Source organism: Nycticebus coucang, chromosome 7 (genome assembly GCF_027406575.1).
Source record: "Nycticebus coucang isolate mNycCou1 chromosome 7, mNycCou1.pri, whole genome shotgun sequence".
Taxonomy (NCBI): domain Eukaryota; kingdom Metazoa; phylum Chordata; class Mammalia; order Primates; family Lorisidae; genus Nycticebus; species Nycticebus coucang.
This window is the reverse complement of record NC_069786.1, coordinates 93,044,630-93,060,736: the sequence shown is the minus strand read 5'-3', so window position 1 is coordinate 93,060,736 and position 16,107 is coordinate 93,044,630. Positions and strand designations below refer to the sequence as shown.

At 36.4% G+C, this 16,107-nt stretch overlaps 1 protein-coding gene across 1 annotated transcript in view; it reads left to right on the top strand.

The window, feature by feature from the left end:
* Window positions 1–16,107, top strand: part of DNAH7 (dynein axonemal heavy chain 7) — a 324,659-nt gene that overhangs the window by 16,943 nt on the left and 291,609 nt on the right. The window contains exons 3-5 of the mRNA XM_053597477.1: window positions 10,839–10,901; window positions 13,916–14,024; window positions 14,779–14,926. Of these exons, the coding sequence (XP_053453452.1) occupies window positions 10,839–10,901; window positions 13,916–14,024; window positions 14,779–14,926 (320 nt within the window). The remainder of the gene's footprint in view (window positions 1–10,838; window positions 10,902–13,915; window positions 14,025–14,778; window positions 14,927–16,107) is intronic.

The window sequence follows — 16,107 nt, the reverse complement described above, 5'->3', positions numbered from 1 at the left end:
AAATTATTTCCTAGAATTCTTATAATTTCGTGCCTTAGCTTTAAGTCTTTTATCTATCTTGAATTAATTTTTGTGAGTGATGAGAGGTGTGGATCCTGTTTCAATCTTTTACATATGGCTATCCAGTTTTCCCAGCACCATTTATTGAATAGGGATTCTTTCCCCCAATGTCTGTTTTTATTTGCTTTGTCAAAAATCAGATGGGAAAAAAATTAGGATTATTTTATTTTGGGGTTCTCTCTTTTGATCCAAAGGTCCTTGTCTCCATTTTGTGCCAGTACCATGCTGTTTTGATTACTATAGTGTTGTAGGATAGCTTGAATTCTGGTAAAGTGATGCCTCCCAATTTATTCTTATTATATAAAATTGCACTGGCTGTTTGGAGTCTTTATTCATTTCATATGAAGTCCAGAACTATTTTTTATAGATCTGCAAAAAATGGCATTGGTATTTTAATGGGGATGACACTGAATCTGCAAATCACTTTGGGTAATATAACCATTTTAACAATGTTGATTCTGCCAATCCATGAGCATATGTTTTTCCATCTGTTTAAATCCTCTGTGATTTCTTTCCTCAATGTTTCATAGTTTTCCCTATAGAGGTCTTTCACCTTCTTAGTTAAATATATTCCTAGATATTTTATTTTCTTTGTTGCTACTGTGAAAGATGCTAAAGTTAGATCAGCAACTTTATATTGCTCACAAATTCTACATCATATTAAAAAATGCCTTCTGGATAGTCAAAATTATACCGTACAGCCATAAGAACTGAAGTCCTGATTAGCATAAGAAGAATATTCACAGATTGTTTCTATTATCTCTGCATTTTATGTAGAAAATTACTAAGCCATTGGGTTATTAAATCTATAATATCCCACAAGGGTTTTATTACTACCTTGTGTGATTCAATTAATTTTCTTTGTCCTTCATATGATGTATTCAATTTATTTTAGACTGTTTCATTTTCATCTTACCCTCTTAGGCATTTGGCCACCAAAGTTAGTTAGATAAAAGTATTATTTTTAAGGACTTTAACTGTCCTGGTAACATCCCAATTGGAGAACATGCTGCTGGATTAGAGTAATTTGATCTTCCCAAACTGGGGAGAGAAGAGATGTGCACCCTAAAGCCAACTGATGGGCCAGGTATAGGACAGCAGGACTTTCTGGGGCTCCAAGGGGAAAGTTCTGAGTAGACCCTGGGAAGGACATGGGAGCCCCATGTGAGGTGACCTGTGTCCTTCCAATGCCATGTATCTCCAAGAAGGCATTATTTTTGTATAATTTTATATATTTATGTGTAATTTAAAAATTATATAATTTTATAATATAATTTTATTTTATAATATACAATTTTAAAATTATTGTTAAGATAATTTATATTCTTTGTGTTTTGTACCAACTTCAAAATCTAGTACATGTTTTGCTCTTAAACGTGTCTCATTTCAGAGGAGCCACACTTCAAGAGCTTAGTAGCTATAAGGGGCTATAGCTGTTTTGGACGTCACAGCTCTAAAGAACAGAGGAATAGCCCATGTAAGGAGCAGCCACTCTAAGTCTAAAGGAAAGTGCTCACGGAACAAACTTGGAAGATCCATCCCTTCCTTAAAGTGTAGCAGCAGACCTCATAGGAAAAAGTGTGACTAGGGTTCACTGGATGGCAAAGATATTTGCTGAGGTGCTGCAGGTCTGGGTGGGGAAAATCACCTGCTGGGATGCTTGAAGTTTGAAAAGAAGTCCTGTGGTATAAGTGAAACTGTGGAAGGCTGCTGTCACCTTGAAATATTAATAAGAATATAGAAAGATGATTTTCCTGTAAAATGTTTTTATTTTGGAATAATATACAAGAAATAGGATTGTAGTCCAGGACATACATACATACATACATGGTCTCTAGTATGTCTGGGAGAACAGAAGAAAAGGTTAGGGTTTAATTAGGGAATGAGATGGTTATGCAAGTTGTTTCAAAAGAAAGTTCATTGGCACTGGCAGTGTCTTACAAAAGCAGATGAGTTCTGATTGGTGAGTTAGTGTCAGTAGTTGGTAGGTAGCACTTAACGATCTATGAGTTACAATTAGGCCCTTGCAGTTTTGGACTGGGTTTTTTAGACAGTGTTCTTACGTAAGTCATTACATGTCCTTGTGATAGTTTCTATTATCAGAAAAATTGTGCATGAGAGTCCTCTCTCTATGGCCCTTCCTGGCTCCTGGCTCAAGATTTGAGACAAATGCCTCCTTTTAGAATCTGACAACTCTCACACTACCTATAAGGATGCCGTTGAAACTTGCTGGAGGATGTCTGCCTCTGGGTCAACCACACAGCACAGGCTGGAAAAGTGCTAATGGACAGTGATGCTAATTGCTGGCAGTGTGTAGTAGAAGCAATGATAAAAAGCACTGGAACCACGAAGAATGCCCCTTCACCTTACAGTGTCCCCTGGCACCTTGGATGATATCATACTGGTTGTCAAAGGAAAATGTTTAAGGTGCTGTCATACATCCCAAAGGAGGACAAAAAGGCAGAGTTGGAGCTGAGAGGCAGTAAATTGACAACTGGCAAAAAGCATGTCTTATACTATCTGCTTTAAAAATCAAAGTGTTATTCTCAACATTGTTTCCTTTCACCTAGATGAAATTTCTACCATGGAATTATTTCCTACTACAAAGGAGATAGCAGCAGTTGTCTCTAAGTTATTGCTAAAAAATACAAATGTTACTTAGGTCAGTTGAGGATGCATCTACTGGAATACATTTTCACTCTAGGAAGTACCAGGGGTCCTCAAACTTTTTAAACAGGGGGCCAGTTCACTGTCCCTCAGACCGTTGGAGGGCCGGACTATAGTTTAAAAAAAAAAAAAAACTATGAACAAATTCCTATGCACACTGCACATATCTTATTTTGAAGTAAAAAAACAAAACGGGATCAAATACAATCACACTGCCTCATGTGGCCTGTGGGCTGTAGTTTGAGGACCCTTGAAGTAGACCATTCTGGTCTGCCAGCAAGGAGAAAAATATTTTGGTGATAGAGAAGAGAAGTAAAGTTGAGTAAGTCCTCAGTTCTAATTAGGCTCAGATAAATTCCCAGAAGATGTGATGGACAAAATGCTTTGCTCTCTGCTCTCCTCCCCTTCCCTCCCCTCCCATCCTCTCCCCTTTCTTTTCTTCCCCTCCCCTCCCCTTCTCTTCCCTCCCCTCTGTTCTCTTCTTCTTCTCTCCTCTCCTACAGCAGAGTTTCATTCGGTCGCTCAGGCTAGAGTGCATGATTGATCATGGCTCACTACCACCTCAGATTCGTGACTTCGAGTAATCCTACTACCTTGGCCTCCCAAAATTCTGGGATTAAGCCATGAGCCACTGGGCCTGGCCTTGCATACCTTTTAAACTTTTCTGATAAGTATTGCTAGGTAGCATATGACTTTATTTTCTTGCTCTAAAAAAAAAAATCATAAGACATGACAATTGAACTAAGATGGCGGCTGAGTAGCAGCTTCTATGCAGCCAGGCGCAGGGAGAGTGGGGAGAGAAGACTCCAGGCAGCTCTGGCTGCTGGGTTTTGCCCAGAGGCTTCCCTTTGGTGACACAGGAAGTCAGTGAGAGACTTCTGGACCCCACGAGGAGGACAGAAGCGGCGGAAAACTGGCAAGTGGTAGGTGCGTTTGTTCTTTTGGAGGCTGCCCGCAGCTGTAACCATTGCAACAGCAAGACTGTAAGCAGGAAAAGCTTTACCTGTGGGCTGTTTTGGTTTTTTGGACTTGGGCACTCGATTGAACTGCCTTAGGAGATCTTGGGCAGGTGTGCAGACGACTTTGGGCATTGTCTGGCGCCCCGGACTGAGCTGCTGAGCAGGAGGGGAGCTAATATCATTGAGCTGTGGGAGTCCGTACAGTTACTGTGGGAGAGCTGCCCCTGTGTGTTGCAGCATGGGGATCGGCTGGGAGATCTTGGCTGAGTAATTTAGTGCCTGAGCTCCCCAAAGGCAGGGACTGAGATGCTGGGGAAGTGTAGAGATCCAAGTGTTTGGTAGAATAACAGCCTCAGCCCTCAGAGGCATAGGAGTCAGGATTTGGTGCACTGGATAAGCGGGCAGCCATGCCAGGAGAGATCCCAGTGATAAGTGCTCTGCTTGGCCAAGGTTTATAGTTTGGAGTGTTTTTTAAGTGGGCTGAGGAGACGTTTGGGCTCTGAAGCCTGCAGGGTCTGAGAGATAAGCAGAGGCCTCCAGGCTCCAACTCAAACAGCTGTTACTAATATTGCCATCAACATCTAATACCTCAGAAGATCACCTGTTGTCTGGACAATATTCAGCAAGATATATTTACTGTTTGGTTGTGGGTATTTTTTTTTTTTTTGGTTTGTTTGTTTGTTCATTTTTTTCTTCTTAATTTTAACATTTTTCCTTGACATTTTTTCCCTTTTTGCTCTTTTTTCTCCCCTTTTCCCCACTATTCTAGTTAAAATATAATCTTCCATTTTTTGCCTTCTTTAACAATTAAAATTTCATTTTTGTCAGTGCTTCTGCCCCTATTATTTATTTATTTTTTCTTCTCCAATTTTATCCCATAAGGGTTTTTGCTTGTTTGTTTTGGTTTGATTTATAGTATTTTTGTCTTTCCTCTATACCTGGTGGAGGTGGGGTACTGTGTCTGATCTGGTTGGCAAAGAGCTGTTGACCTTGAGGGAACCACCCATCCTAGCACCCCCAGAGGCTGGAAGTTTTTAAGGTTGGGTCATAGTACCCTACTATACACCTATATTACTCCTGGTTCCTTCTTTTGGTGCCTTTCTTCTTCCTGTCAATATTTCCTTTTATTCACCCCCTCTTCTTTCTCTTTTTTCTTTCTGTTTAAAATCTTTTTTTCCTTCTTGCTCCTCAATCTTCTTATCCTTCTGGTCCCATACCAAAAGGACTCATTAAATCTTTAGGCCAGAGGCACAGTAACTTAAAGAGCAAGAAGAAGTGAAAGGAAAATTAGGCCAATAAAATGGATACAAGAAAGCACTCAAGAAGAAGAATCAGCAGAAAAATCCTGCCAATATGAAATACTAGTCCAGAGTAACCCCTTCTAGGGATCATGAGGTAGCTATAGCAGAGGAGTCCTCCTATAAAGAAATGTTAGAAATGACAGAAGGGGATTTTAAAATACAGATGATGAAAACAATGAAGGAAATTGTTGAGAAAGTGGAAAATAACCAAAAGGAAATGCATAAACAGAATCAAAAGATGAAAGATACGAAGAATATAGAAAGGATATAGCAGAGCTGAAGGAACTGAAAAGTCAATTAGGGAACTTAAGGATGCAATAGAAAGTATCAACAACAGATTAGATCATGCAGAAGAAAGAATCTCAGAGGTAGAGGATAAACCTCTTGAGATTACTCAGATAGTTAAAGAGGCGGAAAAGAAGAGAGAGAAAGTAGAACGTTCACTGGCAGAATTATGGGACTCTATGAAGTGTTCAAATACAGGAGTTATAGGTATCCCTGAGGGGGAAGAAGAATGCCCCAGAGGAATGGAAGCCATTCTAGAGAATATTATAAATGAAAACTTCCCAAATATTACCAAAGATTTTGACATACTCCTTTCAGAGGGATATCTGTCTCCTGGTCGCTTCACCTCAAATAGGGCTTCTCCAAGGTACATTGTGATGAAACTATCTAAAGTCAGGAAAAAGAAAAGATTTTGTAAGCTGCCAGGCGTAAGTGTCAACTGACCTGCAGGGGAAAAACTATCAGGGTGACCTCAGACTTCTCTAACGAAACTTTTCAGGTCAGAAGACAATGGTCATCTATCTTTAATTTCCTTAAACAGAACAATTTCCAGCCCAGAATTCTATATCCCTCTAAGTTAAGCTTTAAAATTGACAGAGAAATCAAATATTTTATTGACATACAAACATTGAGGAAATTTCCCACAACAAGACCAGCTTTACAGGAAATACTTCAACCTGTTCTACACACTGACCACCACAATGGACCTTCAGCAAAGTAAACATCCAGAAATTAAAGGACAGAACCTCGTTTCCACAATGATGCAAAAGACAAAACTAAGCAATGGACTTTCACAAAATCAGCTAATAGATCACTACCACACTTATCAATTATCTCAATAAATGTCAATGGCTTGAATTCCCCAATGAAGAGGCATAGATTGGCTGATTGGATTAAAAAACACAAGCCATCTATTTTCTGTCTGCAGGAAACACACCTTACATCAAAAGACAAATTAAAACTCAGAGTTAAGGGTTGGCAGTCAATTTTTCAGGCAAACAGAATTCAGAAGAAAAGAGGGGTCGCAATCTTATTTTCAGATATGTGTGGATTTAAAGCAACCAAAGTCAAAAAAGGTAATGATGGTCACTTCATATTGGTCAAGGGAAAATTACAACAAGAAGACATTATAATTTTAAATATTTATGCACCCAATTTAAATGCTCCCAGATTCTTGAAACAGACCTTGCTTAGTCTGAGCAATATGATATCCTACAACACCATAATAACAGGGGACTTTAATACCTCTCTCTCAGAGCTGGACAGATCCTCTAAACAGAAATTAAACAAAGATATTAGACATTTAAATGAGACCCTAGAACAACTGTGCTTGATAGACATATATAGAATACTCCATCCCAAAGATAAAGAATATACATTCTTCTCATCATCCCATGAAATGTTCTCCAATATTGATCATATCCTAGGACACAAAACAAACCTCAACAGAATCAATAGCATTGAAATTCTACCTTGCATCTTCTTAGATCACAAGGCACTAAAGGTGGAACTCAACTCCAACAAAAATGTTCAATCTCACACAAAGGCATGGAATTTAAACAACCTTATGCTGAATGACAGTTGGGTGCAGGAAGAAATAAAAAAGGAAATCATTAACTTCCCTAAGCATAACAACAATGAAGACACAAGCTACCTAAACCTATGGGATACAGCAAAAGTAGTCCTGAGAGGAAAACTTACTGCTTTAGATGCCTACATTCGAAAAACAGAAAGAGAGCACATCAACAAACTCAGAAGCCATCTGATGGAACTGGAAAAAGAAGAACAATCTAAGTCTAAACCCAGCAGAAGAAAAGAAATAACCAAAATTAAATCAGAGATTAATGAAATTGAAAACAAAAGAATCATTCAGAAAATTAATGAAACAAGGAGTTGGCTTTTTAAAAAAATAAATAAAATAGATAAACCTTTGGCTAGACTAACTAGAAATTTTTTTTTCTTTTCTTTTTTTTTTCTAGACTAACTAGAAATTAAAAAGTAAAATATCTAGTAACCTCAATCAGAAATGACAAAGGGGAAATAACAGAGATACAAGAGATTATCTCTGAATACTACCAGAAACTTTATGGCCAGAAATTTGACAATGTGAAGGAAATGGATCAATTTGGAATCACACCCTCTCTCTAGACTTACCCCAGATGAAATAGATCTCCTGAACAGACCAATTTCAAGCACTGAGATCAAAGACACAATAAAAAATCTTCCAACAAAAAAATGCCCTGGTCTGGATGGCTTCAGACCACAATTTTATCAAACCTTCAAAGAAGAGCTTATTCCTATACTACAGAAATTATTCCAAAAAATTGAGGAGGAAGAAATCTTCCCTAACACATTCTATGAAGCAAACATCACTCTGATACCAAAACCAGGAAAAGACCCAACTGAAAAGGAGAATTTCAGACCAATTTCAATAACGAATATAGATGCAAAAATTCTCAACAAAATCTTAGCTCATAGATTATAGCTTATCATCAAAAAAGTCATACAGCATGATCAAGTAGGTTTCATCCCAGGAATGCAAGGCTGGTTTAATATACACAAGTCTATAAATGTTATTCACCATATCAACAGAACCAAAACCAAAGACTATATGATCCTCTCAGTAGATGCAGAAAAAGCATTTGATAAAATCCAGGATCCTTTTCTAATTAGAACACTGAGGAGTATAGGCATAGGTGGCACATTTCTTAAACTGATTGAAGGTATCTATGACAAACCCACAGCTAATAGTTTACTGAATAGAGTAAAACTGAAAGCTTTTCCTCTTAGAACTGGCACCAGACGAGGTTGTCCTCTGTCACCACTACTATTCAATGTCATGCTGGAAGTTCTAGCCAATACAGTTAGACAAGACAAGAAAATAAAGGGTATCCAGATGGGAGCAGAGGAGGTCAAACTCTCCCTCTTTGCTGATGACATAATCTTATACTTAGAGAACCCTAAAGACTCAACCACAAGACTCTTGGAAGTCATTAAAAAATACAGTAATGTTTCAGGATATAAAATCAATGTCCACAAGTCAGTTACTTTTGTATATGCCAACAACAGCCAAGATGAGAGGTTAATTAAAGACACAACTCTCTTTACCATAGCCCCAAAGAAAATGAAATACTTAGGAATATACCTAACAAAAGATGTGAAGGACCTCTATAAAGAAAATTACAAAACCCTAAGAAAGGAAATGGCAGAGGACTTTAACAAATGGAAGAACATACCATGCTCATGGAGGGGAAGAATCAACATTGTTAAAATGTCTATACTTCCCAGAGCAATCTACCGATTCAATGCCATCCCTATTAAAATACCAACATCCTATTTTCAAGTCTTGGAAAAAATGATTCTGCGTTTTGTATGGAACCAGAAAAACCCCCGTATAGCTAAGGCAGTTCATAGTAATAAAAACAAAGTGGGGGGTATTACCATACTAGATTTTAGTCTGTACTACAAAGCCATAGTGGTCAAGACAGCATGGTACTGGCACAAAAATAGAGACATAGACATTTGGAATCGAACAGAAAACCAGGAAATGAAACCAGTAACTTACAGCCACATAATCTTCGATAAACCTAACAAGAACATCCACTGGGGGCAAGACTTCCTATTCAATAAATGGTGCTGGGAGATCCAATAAATGGATATCCACAGGTAAAAGACTGAAAATAGACCCGCACCTTTCTTCACTCACAAAAATTGATTCAAGATGGATAAAGGACTTAAATTTAAGGAATGAAATAATAAAAATCCTAAAAAAAAATAAAAAGAATAGGAAAAACACTGGAAGATATAGGCCTGAGGAAAGAAAACTTTATGAAGAAGACTGCCATGGCAATAGCAACAACAGCAACAATAAACAAATGGGATTTAATTAAATCGAAAAGCTTCTGTACAGCCAAGGAGACAACAACCAAAGCAAATAGACAACCTACCCAATGTGAAAGGACATTTGCATATTTTGAATCAGAAAAAAGCTTAGTAACTAGGATCTATATAGAACTTCAATTAATCCCCAAGGCAAAAACCAACAATCCCATATATCAATGGGGAAGAGAGATGAAAAGTACCTTCTCTAAAGAAGACAGACAAATGGCCAGCAAACATATGAAAAAATGCTCATCATCCCTAATAGAGAAATGCAGATTAAAACCACCCTGAGATATCATTTAACCCCAGTGAGAATGACCTATATCACAAAACCTCAAAACTGCAGATGCTGGCATGAATGTGGAGAGAAAGGAACACTTTTACACTGCTGGTGGGACTGCAAACTAATACAACCTTTTTGGAAGGAAGTATGGAGAAACCTCAAAGAACTCAACCTAGACCTCCCATTTGATCCTGCAATCCCATTACTGGGCATCTACCCAGAAGGAAAAAAAGTCTTTTATTATAAAGATACTTGTACTAGGCTGTTTATTGCAGCCTGATTTACAATAGCTAAAATGTGGAAACAGCCTAAATGCCCTTCAACCCAAGAATGGATTGGCAAGCTGTGGTGTATGTATACCATGGAATATTATTCAGCTATTTCAAAAAATGGAGATTTTTGCAGCGTTTGTTCTAACCTGGATGGAGGTGGAACACCTTATCCTTAGTGAAGCATCACAGGAATAGAGAAGTTTGCATCCTTTGTATTCAACTTTGATATGAGGACAATTAATGACAATTGGTGACATGGTGGGGCATGGGGGATGGGGCGAGCAGACAGAGAAAGACAGAGGGGGTGAGGGTAAGGAAAGGGAAAAAAAGAAGAAGAATGAAAATAGTGACTAATTCTCACATAAATTGGATTTGATTTTGACTGAAGTACATTTCTTAAACATTAATTTTTACTTCAACTTGTTAATATGTTGTTTAGGGTACAGAATACTGCATCCTCATTTGTAAGTGAATTATGTTTGTAATTTCGCCTTTATAATAATGTATTTTTTTCTAATTTTAATATCAGGTGTATCCAGATTAAGTAGAATGATTTTGAAGTATTTCTTCTGTTTCTTCTGTCTATAAGATTCAGCATGATCTATTTTTTGAAATTATCTTTTATCTTTATTTATAAATATTAGTTGTCTATTCTTTGATACTTTGGGAAAAAATAATAAGTAGTTAATTGATGACTCCATACTGAACCTCAGAGTCAAAGCATTCTGTAGTAGACATAGTCTTACTTGACAATGTGAATGTTACTTTCTTTGCATTACTATTATTATTACTGCTTAATACTTTGTTGCAGCAATCGTCTGATTTCTTTTCTGAATGTATTTGTTTTCGTTCGTTTTTTGTGAGGTTTTTGTTTCTGGTCCCTATCTTAATCATTGTTATTGTTGTTAAAGTTTAAGCCTTTTTAATTTTGTGAAGGCAAAGAGTGGAAGCCTAATGAACACATGTATATGTGAAAATAAAAAAAAATATATAAGACAAACATTGAAAATTTTAAAAGTCATAGAGTATATCTTGAATATGTTGGATAATATATGCTTTATGGTATATACTCTGTAAAATATGATTGAGTTAATCAATTTTTGTTTTTATTTCATGTTTTTTTATGCAGGATAAATCATCAAACAAAGAAAAAGCCAAGGCACCAGTAAGAGCTTTGCCACAGCTGTCTTTGGTAATTTATCTATATATGTTTATTGGATTTTTGCACTTCTGCTGTGCTATGAAAGATTTCTGAGATATTGGCATCTTTTTTTTTATTATTCTGACTATAAATTATCATTGCCCTGTGGAAGAGGCAGTTAATGGACATTTTCAGTTGGTAAAGTGCTAAGTGCTGTACACATTAGATTTTATTGTGATAGGATTTAAAGTCTGGTAATTATAGGAGTTTAATGCCAGTGAGTTATACACTTGTGATTACTAAAAGTTAAATTTAAGAGGAGGTTCAATGAAAATATTTTTAAAATGATAATAATTTATACATAACATAATTTATCATTTTAAGTATTTTTAAGTACACAGTTTATTGGTATTTAGTATATTCATATTCACATTGTTGTACAAACATCACCACTATCTAGCTCCAGAACATTTTCATCTTCCCATGTTGAAGCTCTGTACCCTTTGAAAGAGGGATGTCCAATCTTTTTTTCTTTTCTGCTGCACATTGGAAGAGGAAGAATTGTCTTGGGCCACACATTAAACACACAAATATTATGATTGCAAGAGGGACTTTGCCTAACAATTGCAATCAGTGTAACCTGGCTTATTGTACCCTCAATGAATCCCCAACAATTAAAAAAAAAAAATACACACACACACAAATACTAATGAAAGCTGATGAGAAAAAAAAAAAAAGGTCCATGCATAATTTTTGTGATATCCACCACCACAGATAAGCAAAAATATCCTTACATAATCAGCATATGGACCACAGGCTGGTTGGACACCCCTGTGCCCTGGCAAAAAACCATTTTACTTTTTGTCTCTATGTATCTCATATAAGTGGAATCTCACAAAAGTGGCATCATACAATATTTGTCCCTTTATTTCTGGTTATTTCATTTAGTCTTCAAGGTTCATCCAAAGCATTTTTTTTAAAATATAAAGTTCAGAGCAAACTGTAAAATTGAATTTGTATTCTTTATACAGAGAAGATTCCTGATAATTGGAAATGAATGACATTTTCACTTAACAAACTTGAATTAACATTAATTATCTCGAATGTTTCAAAATACACATTTTAGTTGAAAATATACATTCATTGATAATGCCAAATTATCATACCATGTCTGTAGAATATCATAACATGTTTTCCCTGCAATACCTATCTTAAATTTTCTAGTTTAAAAGCCAAAGATCTGACATTTTATTTTCTCTTTTAAGATTTAACAAATTTTAAAGAAGAAAAAAAAATTTCCTTTAGTTTTTTGTGTCTTATTAGTATACAGATTTAGAAATGTAAATTAAATTTAAATTTACTTATTGAGATTAGGCATAGTAGCTCATGCCTACCTAGCACTCTGAGAGGTTGAGGTGGGAGGAGTGCTTGAGCTCAGAAGTTCAAGACCAGCCTGAGCAAGTGTGATACCCAGTCTGTCTAAAAAATGGAAGAAATTAGTCTTATGTGGCAGGTGTGAGTGTAGTAAGCTGCTCTGGAGGCTGAGGCACGAGGATAGCTTGAACTTAGAAGTTTGAGGTTGCTGTGAGCTAGGGTGATATCTTAGCACTCTAGCCAGATACAACAGACTGAGACGCTGTCTCTAAAAAGAAAAAAAGATTTACTTATTGAATATCTGTGGCTGACATGTCTAATAATATTTTCCTGTCAGTGAAACATATAATCATCTAAAATGCTTTTGGTGGCTGATTTAAACCTGATATTATGTTCATATTTGGCTATATCTTGTAATTTTTCATTAGCATTCTTTGAGCTTTATGTGTTTTAAGGGAAACTGTATTTTTGAGGGATATTTAAAAAATGATCTATTGATAAAAAAAAAAAAAAAAGATTTTTATCTGAATGCGGTGTTAAGGTTTGCACTTGGATAGAAGTTCTTCGGCAGTAATTAAGACCTAAAGTGATTCCTGTTATGGAACATGTCTGTAGAGGTGATTGATGTAGTTAAAATCAAGGGTGACCCAACTCTGGTGGCTCTCACCCTTTTGTGGCTGATGGCCTGATTTTCACCCTTTCTGCACACCTCACTTAGAGCACTCCCAGACTCTTAAAACTTTCATGGAACAAGATGAGAGTTGAAGAATGAGAGGGCAGGCTGAAGGATGGAAGAGCACTGACACAAGATTTTGTTGCTGTTTTTCTTGCAAGAAGAACCTAAAACAATGTTTATTTGGGAAGCATAAGGAACAGGTTGGGGAGAGTAAAACTAGGAAGAAGGAGAAGCCAGTGCAAACATGGGCTATCAAGTTGTTTTGGATTTGAAAAGAAGAAACAGACTAAGTTGTCACTATTAAAAAATATGTAGATTTTACTCTCTGTGTCTGGGTTTACTGCAGAGTCATAGGGTACAGCAACAGTACATCTGTGTCCTGGTATTGTAATAATTGGCTTGAGCTAATTAGTCATGGACCTTTTTAGAAGACATAGGTGCTCCCTTATCTGCCATAGTCCCATCAGTCTATTGTTCTCAGGACTACATCTGAGTGCGTACTATCATTGCTAGGTTTTTCCCTCTTTGTGATACCTGCCCAGATTGTGTATGTAGAATCATTTGTGACCCTTGCCTTAAATGATGGAATAAATTTGTGAGTTGTCAGAGCAATCTAGGGCAGTTTGAAGATAGGAGAACAGGAAGATCTTTTGGAGCTGAAATGCAGCGGGACTCATTAGCACTGAGGACCAGCAGAGGGCACCTCGCATTCAAATTGAAGGCTAAAGGACACTTGCTTGAATTTGGGGACAAGTAAACTTTCTGGAATGAACCACCTAGTTTTAGGTACCAGGCGCCCCACAGCAAACCAGCAGCAGGACTTTTGAAAATGTCTCCTAAATGATGCATACTTTGGCCATTCACAGGCTTGAAAAAGGTCTAGTATTGACTGTTTTCTTTTCACACAAACTGATCTGTTTGATAAAATGTCTGTGTTTATAAATCCTCATAAACTTCATCAAAATTTTTTTTTCCTGCTATTGTTTACTAGTGCTACTTAAATTTCATATTTCAGGCAAGTTCAAAGCCCCAGTGGCAGCGGGCAGCTCCATCATTTCATCTGAATGTAAAACAGGACAATGAGATTCCAGAACAATTTAGTGTTAAAAATGAACAGTCCTATGGTAAGACCTTTAATATTCTAAATTTGATTTAAGGAAAATTTCTTTAGAAAAACACCTTATAACATTTAGTTTATAGAGTGATGAAATTATGAAACTGAAATGACATTTATGTCACTTAGAAAAATTCTCCCTCAGAAAATAATTGATCTCAGTTCTTAGTTATTTCAGACCATTGTAAAGAGCATAAGAGCGGGTATTTTAGTAATTGGGATGTTTATAATAAAACTTTTATTATTATAATCAGAATTTGTCTCTGCTTCAAAGACTAAGGGAGTTTTTCTAAGAGATCTTGATAAATTATTAACATTATTTCCAAATTAGTCATTTTAATGTTTTTATTACTTCGACTCATTAAATATAGTGCTTACCAGATTGATTACATTTAATATTAGTGTTTTTTAAAAAATCATAATTAAAATTTTCTCAATTAGCATTATATTCTATTTTTATCATAATTTTAGCCTTGTCGTTTTTAGAGGGTTCTGTGTAAATAAAATTGAAAATTTTGTTTGCTAGCATATTTATCTATGTATAAAATTAATCAACTGAATATTCTTGAATATATATTTTTATTATGACACCCAACAAGAAGAGTAGTTTAAATTTCTGACAGCAAAAACAAATAAATTATACTTAAGATTATTTTAGAACATATTTTTTCTCGAAAGATGATTTAGTATTTTATTCTAAGCTCTTAGATGTTTTAGGTGACTTCTTAGATGAATTATTTGTGACTTAATTTTTTTAATTGAAGCTGAATACATGGAACACCTTGGGAAAAAAGACAAACTACTGGACCAAGTTGAAGACATTCATACTAGACCATCTACTTCCAAAGGAAAGGGCAAACCTCCATATAAAGAACGAGAAAACTTCAGAAGTACGCTTGTCAATGTCATCATGTAAGTTCCATAAGCTAACCCATCCATGTTACTGTTGCTAGAGCCCGTGGGACCTTCAGATCTAAGAATATAAGAATTCTGTATGTCTCTAAGGATTCCTCAAAGGATTATTGGGATCAATCACAGTAAAAACAAAGATCAAAAGAGATTGAGTTTAACCTTATAAAGTGTGTTCCATTTTTAAACATGTCAAGTTGTAAAGGTGCCAGTGTTAATACTTGATGTTGGCTGAGTAAGCAGTATTTCTGGAAGTCTTGGCTAGAGCCATGGTGCCTGGTGGAAGATTTGGGCAGTTTTTCTTCCCCATCTCATCTGCCGAGGTGATGTAGTGACTTATCTGCTGTGTGAGTCTCCTCACATAGAAAAGGAACCTAGGAAAATGGTCAGCAGTGTCCATAGGACCTGGCTTTGCCTGGGCTGAGTTCTGGGATGCATCGTGGAGAGCCAGGCAGACGCAGTTTACCAGCTCCTCTCTGCCTTGCTTCCTTTCATTGTGACTGCACATTTCACTTTATATAGATAGATAGATATTTTTCCTTTCCTTTTTTTTTTTTTTTTTTTTGAGATAGAGTCTCACTATGTCACCCTTGGTAGAGTACTGTGACATCACGGCTCACAGTAACCTCAAACTCTTGGGCTTAAGTGATTCTCATGCCTCAGCCTCCCAACTAGCTGGGACTACAGGCACTCACAACAATGTCCAGCTATTTTTTGGTTGTAGTTGTCATTGTTGTTTGGCAGGCATGAGCTAGGTTCGAACCTGCCATCCCCAGTGTATGTGGTGGGTGCCCTAGCCTCTGAGCTACAAACACTAGCCTTCACTTGATACTTTTTAAAGTTCAAAATTCATTTTATCTGTTTTTTCTATGAATAACACACAAGGACCTTAAAATATCTTAATTTAGGTCTGAGCTTCTCACTTCTGGGTTCATTATCTTTTTTCTTGAAGTTCATCTCTTAGTAGTTCTTTCAATAAGAATATAAGTAGTAAACTAGATTTGTCATGTGCGTAAAAGTCTCAATGTTGTCTTTATTCTTGAATTAAAGGTTAAGCTGGCTAAGGACTAAATGATAATAGTAATTTTTTCCCTGCATATCTGGAAAATAATAGATTAGGGGAAAATATGTGTGTGTGTATATATATATATATATTTTTTTTTTTTTTGAGACAGAGTCTCACT